The following is a 13,846-nucleotide window of genomic DNA, read 5'->3' as shown; positions in this document are numbered from 1 at the left end:
TTACAGCTGCCTTGAGTACAGACCCTCATCAATGTCCGTTTCATTTCCATTCTTGGCCATACCCTGGAAAAAAGAAAGGAAAGAGGGTGATCGCTAGCAGAACTTGCACTAACACAGTGTTTTCCTCTCAAGCTATTTGACTGTACCACAGAATAAGTGGAATACTGACTAGTACAAAATGCAATGACTATTGAAGCTTTTTGGAAATCAAAGCATTCTTTTTTTAAAAAAAATACATGCATTTCCAGGCCTCCTGGTTGCTGACAAAAACTTAACATGCACAGTCTGTTTCTAAAGGGAACAGCTAAGGCTGCCCATGGTCAGGAAGCAGAGTTGCAAACCCCATCCACCCTTTCAACTATTTTATAGCATTTGACAATATTGGCCGTCTAATATTTGACATTCAGCAAATGGGACCAAGCTATATATATGCCTATACATTCAATTCACATAATCTTATCCCACTAATGGAATTTCCAGCTGTATAGTTTGAGGCCTTTCCAGCTCAAATCAAGACCTGAGCCAGAATTAGGAATGAAGGCAGCTGTAAGTCATGCAGCTGGTGCCTTTATTCTCCAAATGACCTGCTGAATAAGGAGAAGGGTTCTCTTGCTGGTTGCCTGCTACTTGCACACATTATGGTAGGGCAGGAGAGCCTAATCTACACAAAAGCCTGAGGCTTAAGGCTGTAATGCTGGGCTATTGAGCATAACTGAAGGCTCCAAACAGTTGGTAGAAGCAGGATGTTTGGCTAGTTAATACTGATTTCCAATATATTCAGAGACAGTCCCAACCAGCTATTACATTTTATAGAAGTGTTGAGTTCTTGTGCTGATTTTACAATAGCTGCCTTGAACATTTGCTTGCAGATAACAAGGTTCCCAACAACTCCCACTGAGATCTACAAGGGGAGGAAGGTGGGGATGACTGCACTGTCAAGGCTGCAAGAGGTCTGTGAGCAAAATTCTGGGGCATGTCTAGTTTGCATCTAAATAATATCCCTAAGGCTGCCCTTTTGTTTTCTCTTGTGTAATTGTCACCTCAGAGGAAAAGGTAAATTACTGCTGCACCAAGAAACTACAGTAGTCAAATCTTTCTCACCCTCAGCCCTGACAGGGTGGCCCACCCTCCACCCAAAAGATGGTGCAGAACTACACTGTACAAATGCTGCAGAAGTTCCTGGTGACAAACAGACCCTTTTTCTGTTCCACCCATCATGGCAACAAACCCTTTACTAATATCAAGACTGTGGGGTCTGACCTAGTTTCTCCTTGGAACAGATACTAAAGTTTCCCCACTAAGAATCAGGATGTAAGAAATGGGCTCAACACAAAGTCTTACGTTGGCAGGCGCCTCGCGCAGATCAGTCTGTACGGATTTGCCAGAGGAGCAGTTTGAACCCGTCTTCGTCTCCGAATCAGACAAGCGACGCTTCTTGGACAACGGCGAGCTGGACATCTGAATGCAGTAAAGGGGAAAATACAACTTGTTAAGAATACAAGGCTTGGTCTATAGCCTGCAAGGCACAAAGTCCTTTGATTGTGATGGCTTCTGGCAGCAGAATTCTGGCTCTGCCCAAATATACAAGACTGTCATTTCATGTGAAGCAGGGGTGAGAGGAAGCAAAACCTTTTGACTCTTGCAATGAATGGGTCATAAAAAGTGAAGGTCCCCTCGATGTTAGTCCTAAGCAGATCTCTGCTGCCAAACGGGACATGCAGCTCCTTTATCTGAAGGACTGATACCACTGGCCTTTTAGGCTATACAAAGGAGGCTATTCCATTGGAGGTACTCACTTGTATGTCCTAACAGTTAATATGATGTTGCAGCACTCACAGATTTTCCAAAGTGTTGGCTTAGGAAGTTCGGTGCTACCAAATGTCCTGTAAAGGTAAAAGTAAAGGTACCCCTGCCCGTGCGGGCCAGTCGTGACCGACTCTGGGGTTGCGTGCTCATCTCGCTTAAGAGGCCGGGAGCCAGCGCTGTCCGAAGACACTTCCGGGTCACGTGGCCAGCGTGACGAAGCTGCTCTGGCGAGCCAGCACCAGCGCAGCGCACGGAAACGCCGTTTACCTTTCCGCTAGTAAGCGGTACCTATTTATCTACTTGCACTTAGGGGTGCTTTCGAACTGCTAGGTTGGCAGGCGCTGGGACCGAACGACGGGAGCTCACCCCGCCGCAGGGATTCGAACCGCCGACCATACGATCGGCAAGTCCTAGGCACTGAGGTTTTACCCACAGCGCCACCCGCATCCCTCCAAATGTCCTGTATTATCAACATAAAAAGACCCCCCTATTGCCTGCTGTTACTGAGAAGGAAATCTTAGACCAGGCATGTCCAAAGTCCAGCCCGGGGGCCAAATCCGGCCCGCTGGTCAATTTCTTCCGCCCCCCCACAAGCAATTATGAGAAATGAATCTGTTGCGGTCCCTGAGCACCTGCTGCTCATCTTGTTCTGCCCAGCAGCCAACGCTCCACCAAAGCCATTTCTCTTCACCAGGGAAATGGTGTTGCGGGCTTGTCATGGAGCTCTCCCCTGTGTCACTCCTTTGGTCGACCAATCTGGTCAGCCGGGGGCATGGCCTAACCCCATTTAAGCAGAGCGCAGAGGATCTTGCCACTTTCTCTTCAGCATTGACGGAGAGCTGCAGCTCTCCAGCATCGACCCTCGCTGGACGCTCCTGGGAGCGGGTAATGTGTGCCCGTGTGAGTGGTGGAGGAAATGGCTGACAGGCGGGAAGATCACGTGGGGGGGCGCTCGGGGCAGCATCCCGTTCTCCTACCTCCCCCCTCCCTTCCATGGCTCCCTTGTGAGAGTTAAAGTGAGGGCAGGGGAGAAGAACCACGTAGATTGCCTTGAACTCCCTGGAGACAGGTGGAACAAAAATGGGAAGATAGGTGGATGGATAATGCTAGCTGCTGCTGCTGGATGTTGTAGTCTCCATCACCTGGGGTACCAGGTTGACAAAGGCTGCTGTAGAGTCTCAGGAGTTGAAGCAGCCCAGGAAAGGAGATGCCACTAATAATGGACAGCTTGTTTCTTTGAACTTTGACCACAGACACTGTTCTATTTTGTCTCCTAAACACTGAAGTGTAAATGTAAGCTCAACCCAATAACCCTAACCCAATAATTTTACAGGGGAGCAATCCTTAAAAAAGCTCAACAACTTTGACCGGCCCTCACACATGTTCACTTCATCAAATCTGGCCTAGACTAACCCACTGTGTAAAGCTGCTAAATCTCAATGTGGACATCTGAACCACATGACCTCATTCTAGGCTGCTCCCTCCCAGCAGAGTTCTCCAGCTCAGTACAGGAAGAATCATAAGTCACACAGACAGGGTTGGCAAGGGAGGGGCTGGATATGAGTCAGCTGGGAAACAATCAGCCTTAGCTGGCAGAGGTTAGATCATTTGGAATTTCCAAGCAATGGGCTTGGAAGATCAAGGAAAAGCAGAATGCAATCAGGTTCTCTCTTTATAGGTCCAAAGACCTCTCCCAACAGGGAGACTTTGTTGAGACGTGGCTGACCAACAAAGAACTCTAAGTGGAAAATTGGGACTTGGTCACACCATATAACAGAGATAATGGTAATAATCTCTATGCCACTGGAGGTATGGAGGTAGATCCTAATATGTGCCTACTGAGAAATTACCGTACACCCCACTGAATTCAGCAGAACTAATTCCCTAGGAGTTTATGGTCAGGATCTCAGCTTATACTGAAAACCTCTTAGAATTATATACAGTTACACTTATTTGATTTGAGATAATTCATTAGCTTTTACAATGTGTGAATTTATCCAAGTGGACCGAGTTCAAACAAGTTTCTTCATATAACCCTAGGCAGGTCAACTTTGATCTTGTTTTGTCTACTGTTTCTTTTGACCTAAATTCCCATTTATGCATTTCAAAAATTTACAAAGCAATCCTGCGTATTCATACTTGCTTCAGGACATAAAGAGCATCCCCAAGGTACACCTAGCTCAGAATTTTTTGCAGTGATTCCTGGCAGGCACCAAGTAGTCCACTAGAAACTGGCCAATGATCTTTCAACAGACCATCAACTACCAATTGGTCGACCACATCCAATTGAATTAAAAGGCTACTGAACAATGTAATCATTTGGTGGAGAGCCCAAAAAGAGCTCCCACCTTCTTATTCACCTTATCCAATGTTGCAGCGTATTTCTAGCACAGCAACAATAGACCCCAAAGATAAAACAGATTAGTGACACCTCTGGATACACACACCTCTGGTTGCGTATCCTTCAGGATGCAAATGCGGCAAATCCGGAAGTATTTTTCCAGATTTCACTGTGTGCGCATGCGCAGAAGCGGCCCCTGTAGTTGCGGAAACCTCGGGATCCAACCGGAGCTCTGGAACGGATCCCGCCCGCAACCGGAGGTACCACCGTATAGGGAAAACTGCAAAGGGGTATATTAGTCTTGAGTTCGGAACAAGCAACAGTCTCGCCCAGTAGTTTTCCTATGAACCTTGGAATCCTTTGGAAGCTTATCAGCCCCTGATTAAAAGGTCAGCCATAGAGAGCAGGTTTCTCACAAGGACAACTTTTTGAGCATTACTGTTCTGGGAGATGATTTATAATGAAATGAAAAAGGTATTTAAATATACCTTCCTGAAGAAACCAGAGGCCTTTCTCCTGGGCATGGTCGGCCAATTGGTGCTAAAGAAGGATAGAACTTTCTTTATGTATGCGACAACAGCAGCAAGAATACTCATTGCGAGGTACTGGAAGACACAAGATTTACCCACCCGGGAAGAATGGCAGATGAAGTTGATGGACTATATGGAACTGGCGGAAATGACTGGCAGAATCCGAGATGAGGGAGAAGAGTCGGTGGAGGAAGATTGGAAAAAAATTAAAGATTATTTACAGAAATACTGTAAAATTAAGGAGCTTTAGAAAAAAGGTGGAATAAAGTTATATGGCTTTGGCAGAAATGTTAGAAGGAACTAGGTATAGATAGATGGTTAATGTATTAAAAGGGGGGGGAACTAGGTTACAATATGTTAAAATTAACTATAAGACAGAAAATAGATGAAGATGGAAAGGACTTGCTGAAATAGTTAATTGAAGTGGAATACAAAAAGGGAGGCGTTGAGGAAGTCAAGGAAACAAGTGTATGAAAGTTAAGATCGAAAAGATTGGAAGTATTTTTAATTGTTTTTGTTTTGTTTGTTTTGCTAATTTAATGTTTTATGTAGTGTTTTTGTTTTTCTATGTTTAACTTTTCTTTTTCCTTTTTGTAATTTCCAAAATCTTAATAAATATTTTTTTTAAAAAAAAACTTTTTGAGCATTACTGATCTACCTCAGCAACTGAAAGCAACAGGAGAGTGAGAGGCACACTCTAGGAGGCCCTCAATTTACAAAGGATAACAAACCTGATTAGTACCACCCCCTGAACTAAGGCAGTACCCCAAAATGCTTCACAAATCCAGGAATTCTGTGGCAGATATGCTGTCCAGCAAATGAATTCATGTGCAAAACGTCGAAACAATTAACTACTGAAGAAAAATAAAGGAAAACTCAAGTTCCAACTGGTTTAACTGCAAGAACTGAAGGACAACCTGGGCACTCGTTGGTCGAACACTCCCAGCACCGAATGCTATTTCATCACGGGAAACAAGAGCGTATGAGATATTATTATCTGATAAAAACCAGCCTGATGGAAACATAAGAGCTGCAATAGTATGGTACTCTTCCTCAGAAATGTTTGAAGAAGTTTAACTCTTATTTGAACCCCAGATGGAGTATTCAACACAAGTAAGCCAGCCAGACGGTTTAATCTGAATGACTGTAGAACCAGCATGCAGGCACTTAGGCCAATGTGAAAAAACATGTTTCCACCTTGAATTTAGGTATGGCAAAACCAAACTAATCATGTTGACACAAGACCCATTTGGGGTGATGTGATAAGGCACATCAGATAGAACCTGGCATCTTAGAAAAGCAATAAGCCAAAAAATATTCCAGATCATAACTGATCATCCAGGCAAATGCTACAAAAAGACAAGGGAGGAAACAGAGTGAGAGTGAACCAAACGCCCGCATAAAGGATGTGATTTAGTCCTTTCCATACTTGACTGATATTACTGTGGCTATTTCATTTTACATAAGTGCCCATTTGCAGAGGCCGACCATATGCAGGGAATCAGATCTTTGAAAGTTGGCACATGTAGCTGGTTGCTAAACAGAAACCGTTCACACTGAACACGGTTGTCAACTAATAAGTGATAACCAGACCCCGTAATCAAAATGCAAACTGTGGTGGGAGTTGGAGAAAACAGCTGATCTGAAAATTCCAATTAGTCAAGGACAATCTTTTAATCAGGATTAATATATTAATAAATAGGGACTAACATCATTTGACCAGTACATTAAAAAAAAAAAAAAAGATTCTAATTGAGCCATCTGGAACCTGGACAGCAAAAGAGGCTAGCTAAGATGACTGTCCCTTGTCAAAATGTTAATTCTGTGATACTAGAAGAGTAAGACATATAAATCAATGTGGTTTCAGTCTGGCAACTTTAGCACACAAGCCTTTCAATTGTACCAAGGATGAGGAATAAAATTCCACCAACCTTATTTGCTTATTGTAAGCAGACCACTGATCACTCAAGATTAGGGGAGATAGAAACAGTCTATTCCAAGTAGTTTGGTAAGAGGAAAGAATTATGAGATGGAACTGACAGTTGATTCCTTAGCAAGGATGAAGTTCTACTCCTTTCCAAGCCTTCCTGCTACAAACCCTTCTGAGAATAAAGCTAAGATCCTTACTCTCCCTCTATAGATTTAGACTATACTGTATCTGGCTGAGGTTAGCCATAAGTTAACAGTACTACTGATCAAGAAAATCAGGTCACTCATATAACATGTTGCAAGTTCTCGCAGAACTTTGACACTCAGTTGTTTCGAGCCACACCCAACCAGCTGCCATTTATCTTACACACTGGAGCCCATTCTAACAAAGGATGCCAATAAAGGGTCATAGTAAGGAAGGCAACTGTCCACTTAACCCAGGGGTCAGCAACCTTTTTCAGCCGTGGACCAGTCCATGGTCCCACAGACCTTGTGGGGGGCCGGACTATATTTTGATGGGGGAAAAATGAACGAATTCCTATGCCCCGCAAATAACCCAGAGATGCATTTTTAAATAAAAGCACACATTCTACTCATGTAAAAACATGCTGATTTCTGGACCGTCCGCGGGCCGGATTGAGAAGGCGATTGTGCCGCATCCGGCCCCCGGGCCTTAGGTTGCCTACCCCTGACTTAACCTCTTGCTCAGGGTAAGTCAGGCACTATTCCTTCTGGGCAACAGCCTGCCAGAGCTACGTTCAAACTGCCCTGCAATACATATATTACAGGGATATGGATCAGTGATAAAGAGGCTGAGTTCCTATGCTCTCCAGCCTAAAGAGACCTAACAGGAAAGTGGATTTCTATGCAGGAGGCCACCTGAGCAAAAGAAGTTGCTGGTTCGTTTTGTGAAAATTGTACAGCCTCACAACCCTGTAACCAATAACGATTAGCATTTGCAATTATTTACCAGCTTAAATTTCTCTTCCGAGACTAAAGCAGATCCCAACCCAAATCGAGCTTCCTTCAAAGGCATGCCATCTCCAGGCAAGCTTGAAAGAGCTGTTACTCTATTATTTGCCTCGTCCCATGTTTTGCACCTCCGCAATAATGGTAAGGATGGGGTATCCAGAGATCCCGGGCTCCCTTCTCCTTGGAATGACTCCCTTTCGCCCCCGCCAGGAGAGGCGCTAAAACGCTCCCCGTCCCCCGCTAGCCCCGCACTTGCCTGCTCCCATGGCTCCCAGCTGACTGACCCCCTGGACTTTTTATCCTGGCTCTTCTCTGCAATCCCCGCCCCCTCCATCCTGGGGGAAAAGAGAAGCAGCGAGGCCGCGGCGCCGGAGCAGCTAAGGCCGCAGGCGCTTCCGGGCTTCCGCGAGGGGCGTCCCGGCCAGGCGCGTCACGCGAGGACCGAGAAGGAAGCGCCGCACCCTCCCGCTTCGGGGGGGGGGCTCCTTTCAAGTTCTGGCAGAAAAGGGGCAAGTGGCGGGGGGCGGCATTTCTGAAGGAAGCGAACACGAGGCAGAGGCGGGTGACACAGCAACGCGGAAGGGCCCCCGCCCCTCCCAGCCTGGCTCCTCAAGGGCGGGCCGCCGCCCCTTCTACGGAGCAGCGAGAGGCCAGGACCCGAGGGGCTGCGAGGGAGTCCGAAGGCCGAGGCCGGAGCGGCTGGGAGGGGGCGGGGGAAGAGTCCTTGTTTCTATGGCGACAGGCATCCTTGGGCGGGTTCTGTTTCTATGGAAATGGGGAGCGAAGAAGCCGAGAGCGACCCCCCCCCGCCGTTACCAATGAGGCTGTGTCAGGCCCCGCCGCGGCCGCCGCTGCTGCCGAGTCACCGCTCCGCGCTGCCGCCGCTTCCTCCTCCTCTTCCGACCTGCTCGGACACAAGATGGCGGCGGCCGGGCCCGGAACAAAAACCTCCTCAGCGCCGCTCCGCTCCCCTCCAAGCCGCACAGGGCCCCGCCCGGCCCTCGGAGCGACCCCATTGGGCTAGGCCTGTGCCCCTCACAGGTACCGCGCGCCCGGATAGGCTGGCAGTCGCCGGCCCCGCCCCCTGACCTAGAGACCTGCCTCCTTTTATGATGAAAGCCCCAGGCAAGGGAAGCCCCGCCCTCCCGGCTCGGGGAAACGGGGCGGGACTTTCCGTTTCGGTGGCCCCGCCCCCTGGCAATGCACAGGCTGCAGCTCAAGGTCTCAGCCCACATGAGCGTTGGCGGCTTCAATCCTATTCCTCCCCTCATCAGCAGGTGAGCCCCGGACTGCAAGCCGCTCAGGGCAGAGACCTGTCCTCTCCCCCTTCATAGAATCATAGAATCAGAGTTGGAAGAGACCACAAGGGCCATCGAGTCCAACCCCCTGTCAAGAGCAGCGCAGCGAATCGTCATTCATTAAACAGTGTGGAAAATGCTTAGGAAGAAGAGTGGACTCTCATTCCTAGGCAGTTTTTAAGCAGAGCTTGGGTGGCCATCTGTCATTGCAAGGATGACCCTGGGGGCCCCTGCTAACTGTACCAGGCCATGATTCATTGTTGACACAGTCACCAACTCCAAAGTCCTCATACAAAAAGGCATCAGTTAGTTTTCAGCGAGTCCCTGGATTTCACTTCATTTTTGCCACAAGACAGCTACTCCTACTATAAAACCAAGGTGGTGCAGCCAGGAAGAATGGGGCACTTAAAACTCTTTGTGCAAATCTTCCTTTTCTTGTGGAGCAACCTATGCTTTGTTGTTTAGTCGTTTAGTCTTGTCCGACTCTTCGTGACCCCCTGGACCAGAGCACGCCAGGCACTCCTGTCTTCCACTGCCTCCTGCAGTTTGGTCAAACTCATGCTGGTAGCTTCGAGAACACTATCCAACCATCTCGTCCTCTGATGTCCCCTTCTCCTTGTGCCCTCCATCTTTCTCAACATCAAGGTCTTTTCCAGGGAGTCTTCTCTTCTCATGAGGTGGCCAAAGTATTGGAGCCTCAGCTTCAGGATCTGTCCTTCCAGTGAGCACTCAGGGTTGATTTCCTTCAGAATTGAGAGATTTGATCTTCTTGCAGTCCATGGGACTCTCAAGAGTCTCCTCCAGCACCATAATTCAAAAGCATCAATTCTTTGGTGATCAGCCTTCTTTATGGTCCAGCTCTCACTTCCATACATCACTACTGGGAAAACCATAGCTTTAACTATACGGACCTTTGTTGGCAAGGTGATGTCTCTGCTTTTTAAGATGCTGTCAAGGTTTGTCATTGCTTTTCTCTCAAGAAGCAGGCGTGTTTTAATTTCGTGACTGCTGTCACCATCTGCAGTGATCATGGAGCCCGAGAAAGTAAAATCTCTCACTGCCTCCATTTCTTCCCCTTCTATTTGCCAGAAGGTGATGGGCCCAGTGGCCATGATCTTCGTTTTTTTGATGTTGAGCTTCAGACCATATTTTGCGCTCTCCTCTTTCACCCTCATTAAAAGGTTCTTTAATTCCTCCTCACTTTCTGCCATCAAGGTTGTGTCATCTGCATATCTGAGGTTGTTGATATTTTTTCCGGCAATCTTAATTCTGGCTTGGGATTCATCCAGTCCAGCCTTTCGCATGATGAATTCTGCATATAAGTTGAATAAGCAGGGAGACAATATACAGCCTTGTTGTACTTCTTTCCCATTTTTGAACCAATCAGTTCAAACCTATGCTACAGCACAGAATTAGTGTCTGCAAGGACTAATTGAAAGCTTGACAATGCAATTAAGAGTCAAACTGTCCCCAAGAAATAAACTCCCAAATTTAAAAAGGCAGGGTAGAAATAATAAGATGATGATGATGATGATATCTGCTCAATATCAATAAAAGGCTGGTGCTCAAAACAGAAAAAGCAGAGCAACTGCATCCAAATATGTACCCATTTCCTGCTTTTTATTCTCTTGGGCCAATAGGTCAACTACTTGCAATTCCAAAATATTTTGGAGCACAAGCAGGCAAAAATAAAACAAAACTTCTAGCAACAATAAATGAATGCTCCTTGGAACTCACTGCTACAAAATGTTGCAAAACATGGGACAAAAATCCAGAGTACAGGACTATAACTGATGAGGATAGGACCCTTATTCATGGTATCCATTAACCTCTGGTCCATCTTCATTAATGGAGTGCTGCTTTTAAACACATTTTCATACTTTTATTTACTCTTTTGTGGGGCTCCTCATAATCTTTCATCCAAAAGACTGACCCGATGCACACCTACATCATGTGCTCCTCCTGGGCCCTGTCACTCACAATCTGTCTAAGCTTTATCCAACAACATCCACTGAAGCCTCCAAATCTGGCCCAATCAGATTTGCGGAGTGAGGATCAGATCCACATTAATTTTTTTGTCCTGGAATAATCTAGCAGTCATCATGCTATATTAAGGCTCCAATGCAGAAGAGAACACAATGAGTGGACGTTATTGTAAGCATAATATGAGGTAAGCTTTCAGTTTCATTTTTTTTGTTTTGTTTACTAAATACAAGTAAAATTAACATGCTAAATTAGATCATTCTCTAGGAGAGCAGTCGCCAGCCTGGCACCTAGACAACCATCATCCCACCTGTTCTGAACAGAAGCGAGGTGCAAAGAGCTAAGGTGCCTTCCCTCCCCATTGATGGGCAATACCCACACCATTTTGCATTCCTGTCTCCTTTCCTGCTCTATTTTAAACATGCCAGCCACTGTGTGTTATGTCACACACCCAATACAGCCATTTTGTGACTGGCACCCATGGCCCTTTCTCAAACTTCCAAACGGGCCTGCTGGCTCAAAAAGGCTGGTGACCCCTGCTCTCAGACAGCAGAAATGTTTCTGATGCAGGTTACCCAATGCAAATCACCCTATTTTACAATTCAGAATGTTTCAGAAAACTAATTGTTGCCCATGACCATAACCAGCAACTTAAATCAGTGTTAAAACAGGCTGCCACAAATATGCACATTATAGTTGTGATTGCTCCTACTGCCTATCACAGGACCTCGGGGAGGAAGGAACCCAGTGGCATCACTCATGCCATACTCATGTGCCAGGAAGACAAACTCATTCAAGGCAAGGACAAGAGAACATAAGCAGAGGTGGTTCTGGAGGTGCCCTCCCAGTGCTAGAAACAGAACTAGGAAGATCTACTCTCTAGTGAGCAATATCACCTCATATATGTGCTCTAACTTTCATCACTCCTTTGAGAAGACAGGATATAAATCTAACACATTTGAGACCAGACTTCAGAGCATGAAGATCAGTTAAATGAAGCTGAAGACTTGTATTCCCTTTCTTGGAAACAGGCCCAACCGAACTCAGTTGGACTTACTTCTAAGTAAACATGTATAGAATTGTGCTATGAGAGCCCTATGATCCAGGGCAGAAATGCATTCTTTAATTACGGTATATACCTATATGGCTTTTCAAGAAAAATTCTTCCCAAAGCTATTTACAAGCCATGATCTAAGACCATAAACCACCACAAAATATCAAAACACTATTTCAAAATACAGTGGTACCTCTGGTTACGTACTTAATTCATTCCAGAGCTCCGTTCTTAACCTGAAACTGTTCTTAACCTGAAGTACCACTTTAGCTAATGGGGCCTACCGCCGCGCGTAATTTCTGTTCTCACCCTGAAGAAAAATTCTTAACCCGAGGTACAGCGGAGTCTGTAACCTGAAGCGTGTGTAACCTGAAGTGTATGTAACCCAAGGTACCACTGTAATACCGAAACCAATGCCAATGCAGCAAAATCTGGCAAAAATGGTGGAGTTCTGCAAGTCAGGTTAAAGTAGCTGCTAAAGGCAGGTCTTAAAACCTACCCTGGAGGGGGCTTGCCAGATGAGCCATGGCATTTCATTTCGCAATTGTGGAGCCACCACTGAGAATGCCCTTATCCACTTGCATGCCAATCTAGCTTCATTTATAGAGTGGCATCTTCCTTTGGGGAAGAGTCATAGCGGTAGAGCATCTGCTCTGTAGTTCAACTGCAGGCATCTCCAGGCAGGCCTGGGGAAAACCCACCTGAAACCCTGAAGAGTCATTGCTTAGTCAGTGGACCTCCAGCCTCTAGACCTCATTAGGCCTGTCGGGTCACTTCAGCCAAGCCAAGGCCAGCTGCCCTCCAGGGAGTCTGCAGCTGACTGATGGTGCCTGCAAAGCGTTGGAGAAGCCCTGTTCAAAGTGCCAACTGGAAAAGGGCTGCTTTGACCTTGGATCAGTCACCATCTCTCAACCTAACCTGCCTCACAGGCTTGTTGTGAAGATAAAAGGGGCTAGGAGAACAATGAATGTTGCTCGAGGTTCTTTGAGGGAAGAATGTAATTTTAAAGATAACTTTTTTTAAAAAAAGTAATGAATTATTTAAGTTAGTACTTTTCTATTAATTAACATTAGTACCAAACCTCATGTTTTCCCACAACTTTAATGCCTTAAAAATACTTGAGCTTCACTTGACCAAATCTATCTTGAACAGTCAAATATCCAGCCCTACCTCCTACCACTGGCCCACCTGATGCAGAGTGGATTACTGCAGTGGGCAGTGGCTCCCCAGGGCCTCAGGCAGCCCAAGGTGCTGATTTGCCCTCCTGCTTGAGATCCTTTAACTGGAGACAGCAAGGATTTAACCAGAGATCTTCTGCCTGCAAAGCATGAGGTCTCCCACTGAGTTACAGCCCCTCCTATTCAGAGCTGAGCTTGAGCAGTATTCCCCTTTTATGCCTAACATAAAAATAGTTAACAAAAAACAAAGTAGGCAAATTAGCACAACACATTCGTCGTCAAAGAATTCAGCTTTTGGGGCACACGTTTAGTGCACACCAGCCTCTTAAGAACAGCACAGAGGTATTTGCCCAAGGATTACCATTCCTCAAATTAACAGACACCCAAAAGGCGGCCTCTTACACTTAGATTCATAGAATCATAGGATCAAGAGACCATAAGGGCCATCGAGTCCAACCCCCTGCCAAGCAGGAAACACCATCAGAGCACTCCTGCCATATGGTTGTCAAGCCTCTGCTTAAAGACCTCCAAAGAAGGAGACTCCACCACACTCCTTGGCAGCAAATTCCACTGTCGAACAGCTCTTACTGTCAGGAAGTTCTTCCTAATGTTTAGGTGGAATCTTCTTTCTTGTAGTTTGGATCCATTGCTCCGTGTCCGCTTCTCTGGAGCAGCAGAAAACAACCTTTCTCCCTCCTCTATGTGACATCCTTTTATATATTTGAACATGGCTATCATATCACCCCTTAACCTCC

At 46.2% G+C, this 13,846-nt stretch overlaps 1 protein-coding gene and 1 long non-coding RNA gene across 4 annotated transcripts in view; one reads left to right on the top strand and one right to left on the bottom strand.

Annotated features, from left to right (window-relative positions):
• UBA1 (ubiquitin like modifier activating enzyme 1) overlaps positions 1–13,846 on the bottom strand; it is a 42,959-nt gene that overhangs the window by 16,455 nt on the left and 12,658 nt on the right. The window contains exons 1-3 of one of the 3 annotated variants that reach the window (XM_081844587.1): positions 8,395–8,543; positions 1,342–1,458; positions 5–63 (exon numbers count right to left, since the gene is read on the bottom strand). In XM_081844587.1, coding sequence (XP_081700713.1) covers positions 5–63; positions 1,342–1,458 — 176 coding nt within the window. In that variant the 5' untranslated portion in view covers positions 8,395–8,543. Of the gene's footprint in view, positions 1–4; positions 64–1,341; positions 1,459–7,834; positions 7,991–8,394; positions 8,544–13,846 lie in introns of those variants that run through there. The other 2 variants (XM_081844586.1, XM_081844588.1) reach the window with 2 other exon arrangements.
• The window catches only part of LOC309332027, a 120,766-nt gene that overhangs the window by 95,582 nt on the left and 11,338 nt on the right, over positions 1–13,846 (top strand). The gene's annotated exons all lie outside the window — the stretch shown is intronic.

The sequence above is a fragment of the Podarcis erhardii genome, assembly GCF_964252035.2.
Source record: "Podarcis erhardii genome assembly, chromosome: 17".
Classification (NCBI taxonomy): Eukaryota; Metazoa; Chordata; class Lepidosauria; order Squamata; family Lacertidae; genus Podarcis; species Podarcis erhardii.
Note: the sequence above shows the minus strand (reverse complement) of the source record. Positions and strands in the feature narration are given on the sequence as shown.